Below are 14,351 nucleotides of genomic sequence, written 5' to 3'. Positions count from 1 at the left end.
AAGGAATGAAGATCCATGATATCAAACTTATAGTTGTAACCATTTTTTGATGCATTGTTCACAAACAATGGAGTAAACCAAGCTTATATTTTGGCTTCTGATGGGTTACGACAGTTGAACTAAGCTCATGAGGCATTTCTAAGTTATATTCTTTAAGAATAAATGGGTATATATTAAAATTGATGTACCAATCGCAGATTGCCATGGGTATGATGCATTATAATGAGGTTATAACCCAATGTAAGTCATTATAATGTAAGTCATACATGCTTATAACAGGTAATAAAGCTTTATACCTGCAAGCATTAAGTTAAGTGTTACCACACTTTCCTTAAATAATATTTCCTCATAAGACCTATGTGCACTGTCATGATAATGACATACAGATGTCATAAGCAGTTACGGCCTCTAATGATAGGTGACTTTAAGCAGTCGTAAAAGAAACTGTGTCATAACAATGTAGAGTCATAAGTTATCCTTGTTTATCCCAAGGCATCAGTTATGTCATGCTCCTGACAGTGTTACGAGGGTCTTGTGACAGAGCATTAGAGTTCAATTATTCCCCAGAGCAGGCATGTGATGCTAGGGTGCTACTATCAGTGCTCTGCAGTCTTCACGCTGATCTTGTATAGCTTGGTCCCAGATCTGTTTGTGCCGTCTTGCCAACACTTGTGGTCATTGTCACGTCCATAACCATAACAATGACCATAGGAGTTGGCAAGACAGCCCAAACAGATCTGGGACCAGGCTAGTTCTTGTGGAGTGTAAACAGAAATCTTTCAGCAGTCGGTCTTATCTTGCTTTTGGTGTACTTTCTAGAGGTGGTTTTTGTGTGTCGGTTTGCTTGCATCTCCGTCCTTTCCATGCGTTAAAATGCTGGAGCAATGGATTAGGCAGGCCTCTGAAGGGTGAGGATTTTAGGTGTGGGGTTCCTGTTCTCTAGTATTCAGTGTCATGTTTTACGACAAGCGTTATCGTGGTTGACTTCAATGTACTGTACAGATGTACGATCTTAATTTGATGACTCTTTTGTTGCTGAGAATTTAAACGTGTAATGTGTTTGAGTTTTTAAAAAGGCTTTGAAATTTCAGACTTGAATGCTCTTAACAAAAAATGTATCAACCCCTACAAAAATGTCCATTAATTATAATACACATAATAATTCGCATGTCCTGTTGCTGCTGGTTTATTTTCATGCTGTAGCAAACTGGCTAAAATTAAGATCATACATCTGTACTGTATTTCCGTTATGGCTACTGTGACCACAATGGAGTCTTGAACTATAGAAATTATAGGCAGTATCAGTTGTCCCATACAGACAGCTTTAGTATAATTCTATATGGTTCTCTTTGGCTTGAGGTATTGCAAATGTAATAACACTTACTGTACCAGTGTCCAAATCATGTTGTTATAACATGTTGTGACAGTTTATGACAACTTACTGTTGCCACAGTAACATGATTCAAATGGTATGATGCAGGAAATGGTGAAACCTACTCTCAAATAACTGTACTTAATTCAGTTACGTGACATAGCATTTAATGACATGTGCTACACTACATGACCAATAGTATGTGGACACCTGCACGTCGAACATCTCATTCCAAAATCATGTGCATTAATATGGAGTTGGTCCCCCATTTGCTGCTATAACAGCCTCCACTCTTCTGGGAAGGCTTTCAACTAGATGTTGGAACATTGCTGCGGGGACTTGCTTCCATCCAGCCACAAGAGCATTAGTGAGGTCGGGCACTGATGTTGGGCGATTAGGCCTGGCTGGCAGTCAGTGTTCCAATTCATCCCAAAGGTGTTTGATGGGGTTGAGGTCAGGGCTCTGTGCAGGCCAGTCAAGTTCTTCCACACCAATTTCAACAAACCATTTCTGTATGGACCTCGCTTTGTGCACTGGGGCATTGTCATGCTGAAACAGGAAAGGGCCTTCCCCAAACTGTTGCCACAAAGTTGGAAGCACAGAATCGTCTAGAATGTAATTGTATGCTGTAGCGTTAAGATTTCCCTTCACTGGAACTAAGGGGCTTAGTCCGAACCATGAAAAACAGACCCAGGCCATTATTCCTCCTCCACCAAACTTTACAGTTGGCACTATACATACGGGCAGGTAGCGTTCTCCTGGCATCCGCCAAACCCACATTCGTCTGTCGGACTGCCAGATGGTGAAGTGTGATTCATCACTCCAGAGAACGCATTTCCAGAGTCCAATGGCGGCGAGCTTTACACCGCTCCAGCTGACGCTTGGCATTGTGCATGGTGATCTTAGGCTTGTGTGCGGCTGCTCAGCCATGGAAACCCATTTCATTAAGCTCCTGATGAACAGTTCTTGTGCTGACGTTGCTTCCAGCTTCCAACTTCAGTTTCCAGCTTCAGCTCACCCTAGTAGTTATTTCACAGTTGTCTGAAGTTCGTTTGGTCGTAATGTGAAATCACATCACTGTCTGGAATCGGTAGCAAAGCTGCTATGTGTGAATGTTGACAGAGGAAAACTTGCACGTATCAAGTTCTACCCAGAGAGACTGTGTATTTTCCTGCTTGATATAGAAGTTGCCTCTAACCACAGATCTAGGATAAGATCACCCAACCCTGAATCCTATCCTTAACCATAAGGAGGGTAGACCCTGGACCAGTGGTTAGGGTGGACTAGAGGAGCTGTGGTGTCAGACAGGTATTATGCAAACAGCTGTGTTTTATGAATTGAAATCTGGTCCAAAGTATTTCAGGCACTTACAGTGCATGTAAGATTCATCTCTTTTTAAAATGGCAATCACCCTGCCACTTGTTTTGTAAAACAGCTGAGGCTATCATGAAGCAAAATATTCTGGTTCCAAAGTATTTACAGTCAGCCACCAATTGTGCAAGTTCTCCCACTTAAAAAGATGAGAGAGGCCTGTAATTTTCATCATAGGTACACGTCAACTATGACAGACAAATTGAGGATTTTTTTTTTCAAGAAAATCACATTGTAGGATTTTTAATGAATTTATTTGCAAATTATGTATTAAGTATTTGGTCACCTACAAACAAGCAAGATTTCTGGCTCTCACAGACCTGTAACTTCTTTAAGAGGCTCCTCTGTCCTCCACTCGTTACCTGTATTAATGGCACCTGTTTGAACTTGTTATCAGTATAAAAGACACCTGTCCACAACCTCAAACAGTCACACTCCAAACTCCACTATGGCCAAGACCAAAGAGCTGTCAAAGGACACCAGAAACTAAATTGTAGACCTGCACCAGGCTGGGAAGACTGAATCTGCAATAGGTAAGCAGCTTGGTTTGAAGAAATCAACTGTGGGAGCAATTATTAGGAAATGGAAGACATACAAGACCACTGATAATCTCCCTCGATCTGGGGCTCCACGCAAGATCTCACCCCGTGGGGTCAAAATGATCACAAGAACGGTGAGCAAAAATCCCAGAACCACACGGGGGGACCTAGTGAATGACCTGCAGAGAGCTGGGACCAAAGTAACAAAGCCTACCATCAGTAACACACTACGCCGCCAGGGACTCAAATCCTGCAGTGCCAGACGTGTCCCCCTGCTTAAGCCAGTACATGCCCAGGCCCGTCTGAAGTTTGCTAGAGTGCATTTGGATGATCCAGAAGAGGATTGGGAGAATGTCATATGGTCAGATGAAACCAAAATATAACTTTTTGGTAAAAACTCAACTCGTCGTGTTTGGAGGACAAAGAATGCTGAGTTGCATCCAAAGAACACCATACCTACTGTGAAGCATGGGGGTGGAAATATCATGCTTTGGGGCTGTTTTTCTGCAAAGGGACACGGACGACTGATCTGTGTAAAGGAAAGAATGAATGGGGCCATGTATCGTGAGATTTTGAGTGAAAACCTCCTTCCATCAGCAAGGGCATTGAAGATGAAACGTGGCTGGGTCTTTCAGCATGACAATGATCCCAAACACACCGCCCGGGCAACGAAGGAGTGGCTTCGTAAGAAGCATTTCAAGGTCCTGGAGTGGCCTAGCCAGTCTCCAGATCTCAACCCCATAGAACATCTTTGGAGGGAGTTGAAAGTCCGTGTTGCCCAGCGACAGCCCCAAAACATCACTGCTCTAGAGGAGATCTGCATGGAGGAATGGGCCAAAATACCAGCAACAGTGTGTGAAAACCTTGTGAAGACTTACAGAAAATGTTTGACCTGTGTCATTGCCAACAAAGGGTATATAACAAAGTATTGAGAAACTTTTGTTATTGACCAAATACTTATTTTCCACCATAATTTGCAAATAAATTCATTAAAAATCCTACAATGTGATTTTCTGGAGAAAAAAATTCTCATTTTGTCTGTCATAGTTGACGTGTACCTATGATGAAAATTACAGGCCTCTCTCATCTTTTTAAGTGGGAGAACTTGCACAATTGGTGGCTGACTAAATACTTTTTTCCCCCACTGTAAGTTTAAGCTCCATAGAATGACATCTCTGCCATTGCATTGGCTCAGCTCTTCACTCCATCATTGTTATAGATAGATAATGCCAGGGTTTGGATTGCACTGGGGGGCTTTGCGTTATCTATCTTCCAGCAGAATAGCATAACCATTCATTCGAATGGCATAACCATTCATCCAAGTAGCCAAAGTTAGCCAAAAATGCCATTGGAATTCTGTGGGTTTTGGTGTGTATTTTTGCAGTGAAGTGAGCTACATACTGTATATCAGGATCGACTGTTGTATGTGGCAGTATATTTGTGTAGATAAGTCATCAACATATACAGTATTGGCGCTTCTTTCTCCATTGTTGTCCCTTGAGTACTGTACCTCACTGTTGCACTTTATAAAGGACATAACAGGAGAACATGGTCACTGTTGGGCCCAGGTAGAAAATATTGATGCAAAATATGAGAAACGCAATAAATCGGATATGCTAAGGGTGCTTGGGGAAAATTGTTTTATGCCATTTTGGAGAAACAAGGTTAAGAGGAAAGGAGGAGAGGATTGGTTATTTCCACACTCATTTTACGCCACTTTCTCTCCATCCCCAACCAATGAGGTATTGTGGGTAGCAGTTATAATGTAAAGGGCATTGTAGATGGAGCCAAGTGAAATAATGTACAGTATAGAAATGAATTGTATAGAATTGCACCTCCAGTTTAGGAATACTTGATCCGTGACATCACAGGCTTCACGCTGCACTGTAAGCTGATGTTGTTACACGCCAAGGTTTTTTGGATGTCTTTTCAACATTTTAATGAACGTTTTATGCTGTTATTTTACTGATGTCTTCTTGTAACAACCATGTATCTCTTGGCTTTGTGTTCCCTGTTTTGCTGAAACCATTGTGAAGAGGAACGATACTACTGTATTTCTGAAATGGCATAACCACATACAGCCTTCTTATTTGGTCTTCTCAATGAGTAGGATCTTATGTTTCTTTTATGATTGCTTTTGTGAATGCGCTAAAGGGCTTACAAAAATATGCACCACTTTTACTTTTGCCAAGCTTTTGCATTTAAGACGTTTGCATTTACTTAACAGCACTAAGAAGCCAGCAAGCATCCCTCTCTGAATGTCGCCTGATTAGAAAAGATAACTGTCCCGTCAGTTCATTTCTCGCTGCTTGGTTCAACGATTTTCTGCAAATCATGCTAGTCGTTTTGTGTATAGCACCATGTAACGAGCACTACTCAGTGAATGTCCTGAGAGTGGATTAGCTGCTAACACATGCAAACTGTTCCTTGACATTATTGGCACTGCTATTAAAAAAATATTATGTTTTTTGTACTTTTTTGTCCGTTGTTCTCGGTAAAACAAATCTCGCCATAATACTCTCAATCAAAACAGGATGTTGAACGTTGTCACTGAACTCTGAAAATAACACAGGCAATTTTGAAATTGTATTGTACAAGACTGTTTTCATACTTCTAACACAATTTGCATGATATATAAAAGATCAAACCTCTGGCTATAAATGTATAGGAGGGTCGTTCTATGAAATGAGTGTCTTTTGCGTCCCTTTGATATTTTAAGAAGATATTGTGCACCAATATTGAATTCTAAAAGCCTGTTATGTTAAATGAAGTACCCTTTAATATAGACCACATTTTTATAACATGAATAAAGACTTGCTAAAGTGCCAGCATTTTGACAGCTCCCTCCTCACGTTTTTTCAGACTTAACAAAAAAAACTGTTAACCCAAAAAAATCTTCACCATCATTGTAAAGCTATAGTTACATCGTTGCTTTGACAAAGTAATTTCTGAAAGATTATTATAGATTTCATGTGATTAGTGATTAATTTACGTCTGTCCCTCATTTTAAGGTCAACCCTGTTAACCAAACTCTCATTTTGATATGGTGAAACTATTAATTCTATTGAACATCTAAAAGTCCAATCCTAGTGTGAAAGCAGGTGAGCTGGTTCTAGTCTTTTTGGCAATTTTATGGTGTTTTGTGGTGGAAAACTGAGGGTGTCGCGCATAACACGTCAACCCTGTTATAAATTAGGTGAAATCCAAAGTTTTGTTTGACCAAGTTGTACTACTCAAAGGGCACCCAATTGGTGGAACAACACAGTAATAATATACTTCTGTATATTACCACTGGTAAAGGGATAGTCCCAGTTGGTATTAGATAGAACGTCCTGGCTCCGCTCGCCTGTGGGGAAAACAACCTGTGGTTACCTAGGTTACCCCATTGGCTCACAGCAAAAATGTGACCTTTTTCAAACAAAATGTTCTTGTTGTCTGCTTGTTTTAGTCATTTACAAAATTACATTTAAGAAAAGTAAAATATGTCTAAAGATGACTTTTCAACATTGCCTGCGTTTTCAGTGCCCCTTTTCATGACGGTGCTAGCTAGCTACCGACCGCAACATTAAGTTAGCCAAGACCAACAACACAAACAAACAGACTATACAGCTACAGTACAAGTAGTGAGTGGAGTTACAAACAGACTATACTTAACAAGTTAACTGTCTTACCTGTGATTAAATGTTTTCCACGCACATAGCTATGTGTAGCATACTTGGACACCGGCTCCCCACATTTCCCACGCCAAATAGCCTGAAGCCACAGGGCTCTACTCGCAGGATCTATTTCCCTACGTGGGAGCATTGCGAACTGTAGGTTGGGATTTTTTACCTGGTTACATGTACATTGAACAACACAGCAGCTTTTCGGCATGTTTTGTTATTTCCGTATAAATAAAAATCAACGACGAAGTTGACTCTTTTATAATGGGGGTCAATGGGAAAGAATGTTTGTTTTCCCCAATTTGTGGGCGTGGAATTCCTTATTATTATGTGAATATTGACTCAGAGTATACTCACGGATCAAATATGTATTTCAAGTTGCAGCGAAGAGGTACTTGCATTTTCAGTTAACAAACAACTATGTGATTCACACCTTATTTTAATTTATCAGATTGCAAGTTAAACATATTCAGTTCACGTCACTGATACATGAACATATCTTCCATATGTTTTGCATATCCTGTCCTATAGTCTGAAAAATTACTTGTTTCTGCAAGGCTCCGTGTCCAACCTATTGTAAATGGATAGCAGTATAGGTTGAGAGATCTGCTGCGAAATCAAAGTGTCTGTTGTGAAATATTGTCAACTGTTTACTGCGGCAGAAATCCCTTTTAGCCATGGACTAAGAGTGATTGAAAATGCCATAGATGTGATACATGTGTAACATGTAACATATCACATATAACACTACACAAATCCACTGCACCTATAAAGTACACTGTATGCTCAGAAAGCCCCCTAACCCTTAGGCTTTCAAGTTGAGTTAAGATAAAAGCATGACGTTGTCTTGTATAGAATTATTACCTTGAATTGCAGAGTTCTATTTGTCAACGATAGCCTAGAATTTGAAAGAGTGTGTTCAGTCTATAAATATTAAGTGTTGAATGATTTTAATATTTTATGCATCTCCTTAAGGAAAATTTACTGAAAATGAAGATGTACCGTAACACTTAAATGCAGTCTCAAATAGCCGCCTGACCCTTTTAATAGCCGGGCAACGGCACACATTTCAGCAAGTAAACGCCTGTTTCAAATGAACGCCGGGTCTAAATGAATTGTTTAAGGTTACCATGAATTACCATGAATTGTTTACGAGGTTTAATGTTTGATTTGTTACATTAAATCATTCAGTAATGACTCCAACAAATTATGGCAATCATCAATTTTTATCGCCAGTAAGAAACTGCTAGCCGTTGGCCGCTAACAGATGAGTACTGCTAGCTAACTGGCAAGCACAAAAACAGTCAACAACATCGGGAGTACAGACCCCCAGAGATTGGCAGATCAACCGCTAGTGGCAAAAGTAAGAACTAACGAAAATGCACAGTCAAAGGATAATAATCATTCTGTCAAGGAAAAGTTGTATTTTTATTTTTAAATAGAGGCATTCTAAGACAAAAGAAGCGTGACAGTGTGTAAATGATAAGACAATAGTGCAGGAAATGAATAAATTGAACAAAATGCGCCTGTTGTGTTCAGTGATGTAAGCTAGATGCTCTGCTACCCGACCCGAGCCCGAGGGCCCTGACATTATACGTTGGGTTAGTGCCGGGTAGGGCCTGTTTTTTCATCAATAACTAGGGTAAGGGTAGGGCTCGGGTATCACTAAATTGATCATTAACATTTTGAAGCTGAGCCATTTGCTTGTGCTCTGCTGCACAGTACATATCATGGTGTCAGAAGTGCTTCAACCTCGTCAAATATAAGACAAGAACATTGTTCGAGTCTACAGGCGAGATTATTTTCCTGAAAATAATCATGTTCCTTGAGTTTTGTCGGAGTTTAGAGTGACGAAAAGTAGCTAGTGTACAGCTAACTGCTCTCTGTCTCGTCGTTGAGCAGGACAACAAGCAGAGGCATTGCTATGGATATGCGCACAAGCAGAGTGCATGCACTGAGTGCATGCAGCAGCGCAGGGAGCGAGGGACAGAAAGACGAGCAGCTAATGGATACTAACGGAGGAAGTTATTTCTGATTTCGGGTTCAGGTAAGGCCTGAAATTTGCCAGAAGCAAACGGGCCTGGGTAGGGGTTGGGCTTAAAATGGCCATAAAAAATGTAAGCCCGTGCAGGGCTCTAATGTAGGAAAATAAACGCCTGGGCTATTAATTGAAGTTTTACAGTACATAATTTTTTTGACTGCAAACTGTTCATCTGACCAGATTTGAAAAGTGGATAGCCATTCATATTTTTGTTTAAATAGGGTATAGTGCATTATATGAATGATGTATTTGTAGAGATATGAATTTGTTCAATGAAGCTGCAATGACCATTTTGGATGATCTATTAAGTTTCTTTATGTCTGTATGTTTTTTAATTTGGTGTCCCTCAAAAAACAATCGTCATCTCCATTTCAGTACATTCACATGCACAACCTAAATAAATAGATTGATAGATTTCTGTCAAATGTTGGAAATTAATTAGCATTCATCTTCATATTTGGAGACACTGACCTATTCATTGTCTGTGTTTGCCAGCACTTGAACATACTTGCAATAAAAACAGAGGGCTCATGAGATAGTAGAAGGTACTGTATGATAGAATTGTGAAATAAAAAAATAGTAGTGAATATAACTGCAGTATTTGTCAAGCGTGATCCGTGAGTGTCTTTTAGATGTACGATATACTGTATATACATGTGTAAGCATTTTTTGTATCACAATACAATTGTACAGTCTGCTTGTAATATTTACAGGTAAAAAGCATGTATTTTAAACTTTTTGTAAATCAACAAAACTTATGTACATATATACATACAATTCAATAAATATTCCATTCCCAGTGGGCAAAACTGGTTGAAATTATGTATTTTTTTACATTAAAACTGGTTGAAAATACATCATTTTAATCAGTTTGCCTGCTGATTTTCAGTTAATCTGTAGTAGCATGCAAGATAGTTGGTTTTAGTGTGTATATACTACAGTACTGTATGTCAAATCTTTATGAAGGGAAACACTTGAAAATCACAAGATATTGGATTGTGTCTCTAAAAGGGAAAACTCTTCAATGCATTTGTGTGCCTTTTCTATCAATGTATGTCATCTAGACAATCTTTAAAAGCCTGTGTATAACCAAAACAACATTAAATTGTTTGGGGAAACAATTTTGTCCCTCGTTTCATTCTTTATGAAGTTATCTTAGGTATGTATGTTTTCCCAGTTTTGTCCCCATTTACATCATGTGACGCGAGCCATACAGTGCTTTCGGAAAGTATTCAGAGCCCTTGACTTTTTCCCCCAAAAAATTACGTTAAAGCCTTTTTCTAAAATTGATTAAATAGTTTTTTTTCCCTCATCAATCACTACAAAATACCCCATAATGACAAAGCAAAATCAGGTTTTTAGACATTTTTGAAAATGTTTATAAAAAAAAGAAATATCAAATGTACATAAGTATTCAGACCTTTTACTCAGTACTTTGTTGAAGTACCTTTGGCAATGATTACAGCCTCGAGTCTTCTTGGGTATGACGCTACGAGCTTGGTAAACCTGCATTTGGGGAGTTTCTCCCATTCTTCTCTGCAGATCCTCTCAAGCTCTGTCAGGTCTCTCCAGAGATGTTCGATCGGGTTCAAGTCCGGGCTCTGGCTTGGCCACTCAAGGACATTCAGAGACTTGTCCCAAAGCTACTCCTGCGTTGTCTTGGCTGTGTGCTTAGGGTCGTTGTCCTGTTGGAAGGTGAACCTTTGCCCCAGTCTGAGGTCCTGAGCGCTCTGGAGTAGGTTTTCATCAAGGATCTCTCTGTACTTTGCTCCGTTAATCTTTCCTTTGATCCTGACTAGTCTCCCAGTCCCTGCCACTGAAAAACATATCCACAGAATGAGGCTGCCACAACCATGCTTCACCATAGGGATGATTCCAGGTTTCCTCCAGACGTGACGCTTGGCATTCAGGCCAAAGAGTTCAATCTTGGTTTCATCAGACCAGAGAATCTTGTTTCTCATGGTATCAGTCCTTTAGGTGCCTTTTGGCAAACTCCAAGCGGGCTGCTTTTTACTGAGGAGTGGCTTCCGTCTGGCCACTACTATGCTGCAGAGTCCTTCTGGAAGGTTCTCCCATCTCCACAGAGGAACTCTGGAGCTCTGTCAAAGTGACCATTGGGTTCTTGGTCACCTCTCTGACCAAGGCCCTTCTCCCCCGATTGCACAGTTTGTCCGGGCGTCAAGCTCTAGGAAGAGTCTTGGTGGTTCCCAGCTTCTTCCATTTAAGAATGATGGAGGCCACTGTGTTCTTGGGGACCTTCAATGCTGCAGATAGTTTTTGGCACCCTTCCCCAGATCTATGCCTCGACACAATCCTGTCTCTGAGCTCTACGGACAATTTCTTCGACCTCATGGCTTGGTTTTTGCTCTGACATGCACTGTCAACTGTGGGACCTTATATAGACAGTTGTGTGCCTTTCCAAATCATGTCCAATCAATTGAATTTACCACAGGTGAACTCCAATCAAGTTGTAGAAACATCTCAAGGATGATCAATGGAAACAAGATGCACCTGAGCTCAATTTAGAGTCTCATAACAAAGGTTCTGAATACTTATGTAAGGTATTTCTGTTTTTTATTTTTAATACATTTGCTAAAACAAGTTTTCGCTTTGTCATTATGGGGTATTGTGTGTAGATTGATGAGGAAAAATAAATAATTGAATATTTTTTAGAATAAGGCTGTAACGTATTTTTTTTTTGGAAAAAGTCAAGGGGTCTGAATACTTTCCGAATGCACTGTATCTTCCAAAATACCTATGGTTATATATTTTTTGCCTTGACCATATTTCCAGCATGCCTCTTGTTCCAAGTGCAAAAGTAATTATTTAATTGCATCTTTTGTAGGTGATCATGTCTCCAACTGAGCACAATGGCCTATCTCAGCCCTGTCCAGACTTCAGGACCAAGGGCCAGATGAACGAGAAGGAGCATTTCCACATCCTTCCCCAGCTCCAGGTCAAGAGGGCCGACTTCCTCACCGTCATGCTGACTGGCACCCTTCCTCAGCGGCGAACCTTCGCAGTGGCTCTGCCGGCAGAGAACGAGGTCCAGGAGCCCCAGGGCCCGCGGGACGATGATGTGACCAAGAGTGAGTCAAACAGCGAGGCCAGCCAAAAAAGCACAGAGCGGAGCCAGGATGGAGCCCCTGATACCCTCATGGCCGAGGACGGTCCCAGGGGCCCCCGGGAACCCGCCTCTGCCGCAGATGCCGACCCTGACTTGGAGGACGGCTCCAAGACCCTGGTTCTGTTCTCACCGGGGGATACCCGGAAGTCTCCATCCACTGGGGGGGAACACGCCCTGCTGGAGGTTGACTTTGGGACGCCGTCTGCCTCTACCCCTAGGAACGATATGCCTCTGGTGGGTGCGGGCAGCCAGCCAGAGCTCTCCTTCACACTGAGGTCGGACTTGAGGCCATCCACTCCTATCGCCCCCGCGTCTCCCCCCTTCACCAAAGTCGAGCGCACCTTTGTCCACATTGCAGAGACTTCCCACTTTAATGTCATGTCTTCCAGAGGTCATACCGCAAAGGAGAGCAGCAACCGCTGCGACCTCTCGGACGTTACCCAGGAGGCCTCACCATGGAAAGGAGACACCCGTGACCAGACCGGACATGTCGAACAGGGTAAGCAATCCCAGAGTCCTTCCAGAGAGCCCCAAGCCCATTCTATCCCAGACATGACCTGGGAGAATGGTTTCACGCGCACCAAACCGGACGACCGCCCACCGCTGGTCTTCGTCAAGTCCTTGGAGCCTGTCCCGGAAGCCATGTCGCCCATTCTGGAACACAAAACTCTCTCTGCAGATCCCAACAAGGGGCCATTGTCTACCGAACGTGTTGCCGAGTCCAACGCTGAACTACCGCATACTGCCCTCAGGCCGAGGATCAAAAGCCGCATCCCGGTTCTACTGTCTGAAGAGGACACAGGCTCGGAGCGTTCAGCCTCACTCTCTGCCCGGGCACGACTACGGAAGAGAGCCCGGCAACTGGACCTGGCACGCATGGTGGTGCAGAAGCAGCAGGGCCGCTGGATGAGGCTGCCCTCGGGGACATCCTCCTCGCTGTCCTCCGGCGACGGGAGGGCCTCCGAGACGCTCTCCACCACCGGCTCGGAGGAAGACACCCACACCTCGGACGAGTCCCTGGCCAGGAGGAGCTCATGTCTGAAGGCCAGGGCAGGGGCTGGAGGGGACCAGGGCCAGACGGAGTGGCGCAGCAGGATCCCTAGGCCCGTCACCCCCATCAAGAGGCCCTCGGGGTGGCTGGTGGCCGCCATGCCCTCCCCTCTCACGCTGCTAGGATCGGGCATTTGTAGAGATGCATCCACCTTTGATAATGGGTAAGTAGTCTTCACAACATCATGTTTGCAAACATAACATTATAACATTGTATGGCTCATTGGTTATCGCAGTAATTGCAAAGACCCTTGATTATTTTAATATGATTTATGAAAACACTTCTTTGCGGTGCCAAATAACGAGAGTTTAGCCATTGCCATTTCTGTCAAAGACGGTCTGATTTCTGTAGTTTATAACCTAAACTTAATTTGATTGGTTGAAAGGTGTCATGTTACTTTAAAGTTTTGTTATGATTTTTGTGAAAACACTTGAAAATGATGACTTATCAAAGGTTTCCGGGGGGAAGGATGAACTCTTATTCCACCTATTCTCATTTCAGGCTCCAAGTTCAGAAAATAGGACTGAACACACTCCCGACCCAGAGGCGGTCTCAAACTCTGCAGACCGGCTCCTCCTCTTCCATCTCCTGTCCGAGGCCCTGTCCTGTCCCCGCCCAGCCCTGCGGCAGCCCCCGCATGCCCCTGCGCTGCGTTTTCGTGACCCGACGCAGCCTAAGCACCTCCCACTGCAGGACAGACAGCCCCTCCCCCCAGCGTGTCCGTCCAACTAGACAGTCCCTCTCCGTCCGGCCCACAACTGCCCCTCCGCTCCGGCCCAGGGCTAATACTACTACTACCACTATGAAACGGGCCAATTCACAGGACCCCTTTACCCAGGCGTCCACCGCTATGCCTGCCAGAATCCGAGCCAAATCCACGGGCCCCGCCAAAACGAAACAAAGCACAGGGGACAAGATGGCTGCCGCGAGATAGTAAACAGATTCACTGGGAAGAAATGCGTACACTTCTCTGTTGTCCTCAGAGAGACTCAATGCCTCAAAAAGCTCCAGCCCGGCCCCAAATTAAGACTGACGCGGTTTCCCATCTTTTTTATCTTTGATCAAAATCATGAACCTCTACTATCATGAACCTCTACTAACTAGACCATGACAACAACTTTTACAAGAGGAACCATACTGAACAATCTTCATGAGCTTCCAGTCAAATAACTTTTAGTCAATGTCACG

General features: G+C 42.8%; 1 protein-coding gene across 1 annotated transcript in view; it reads left to right on the top strand.

Annotated features, from left to right (window-relative positions):
* The window catches only part of LOC311113306 (tau-tubulin kinase 1-like), a gene marked incomplete at both ends in the record, with an annotated part of 46,713 nt that extends 32,616 nt beyond the window's left edge, over nucleotides 1-14,097 (top strand). The window contains 2 exons of the mRNA XM_084156523.1: nucleotides 11,831-13,326; nucleotides 13,665-14,097. Of these exons, the coding sequence (XP_084012649.1) occupies nucleotides 11,831-13,326; nucleotides 13,665-14,097 (1,929 nt within the window). The remainder of the gene's footprint in view (nucleotides 1-11,830; nucleotides 13,327-13,664) is intronic.
* Between the last annotated feature and the right edge of the window lie 254 nt (nucleotides 14,098-14,351).

The sequence above is a fragment of the Coregonus lavaretus genome (assembly GCF_964263955.1).
Source record: "Coregonus lavaretus genome assembly, chromosome: 40".
NCBI classification, from domain to species: Eukaryota; Metazoa; Chordata; class Actinopteri; order Salmoniformes; family Salmonidae; genus Coregonus; species Coregonus lavaretus.
Note: the sequence above shows the minus strand (reverse complement) of the source record. Positions and strands in the feature narration are given on the sequence as shown.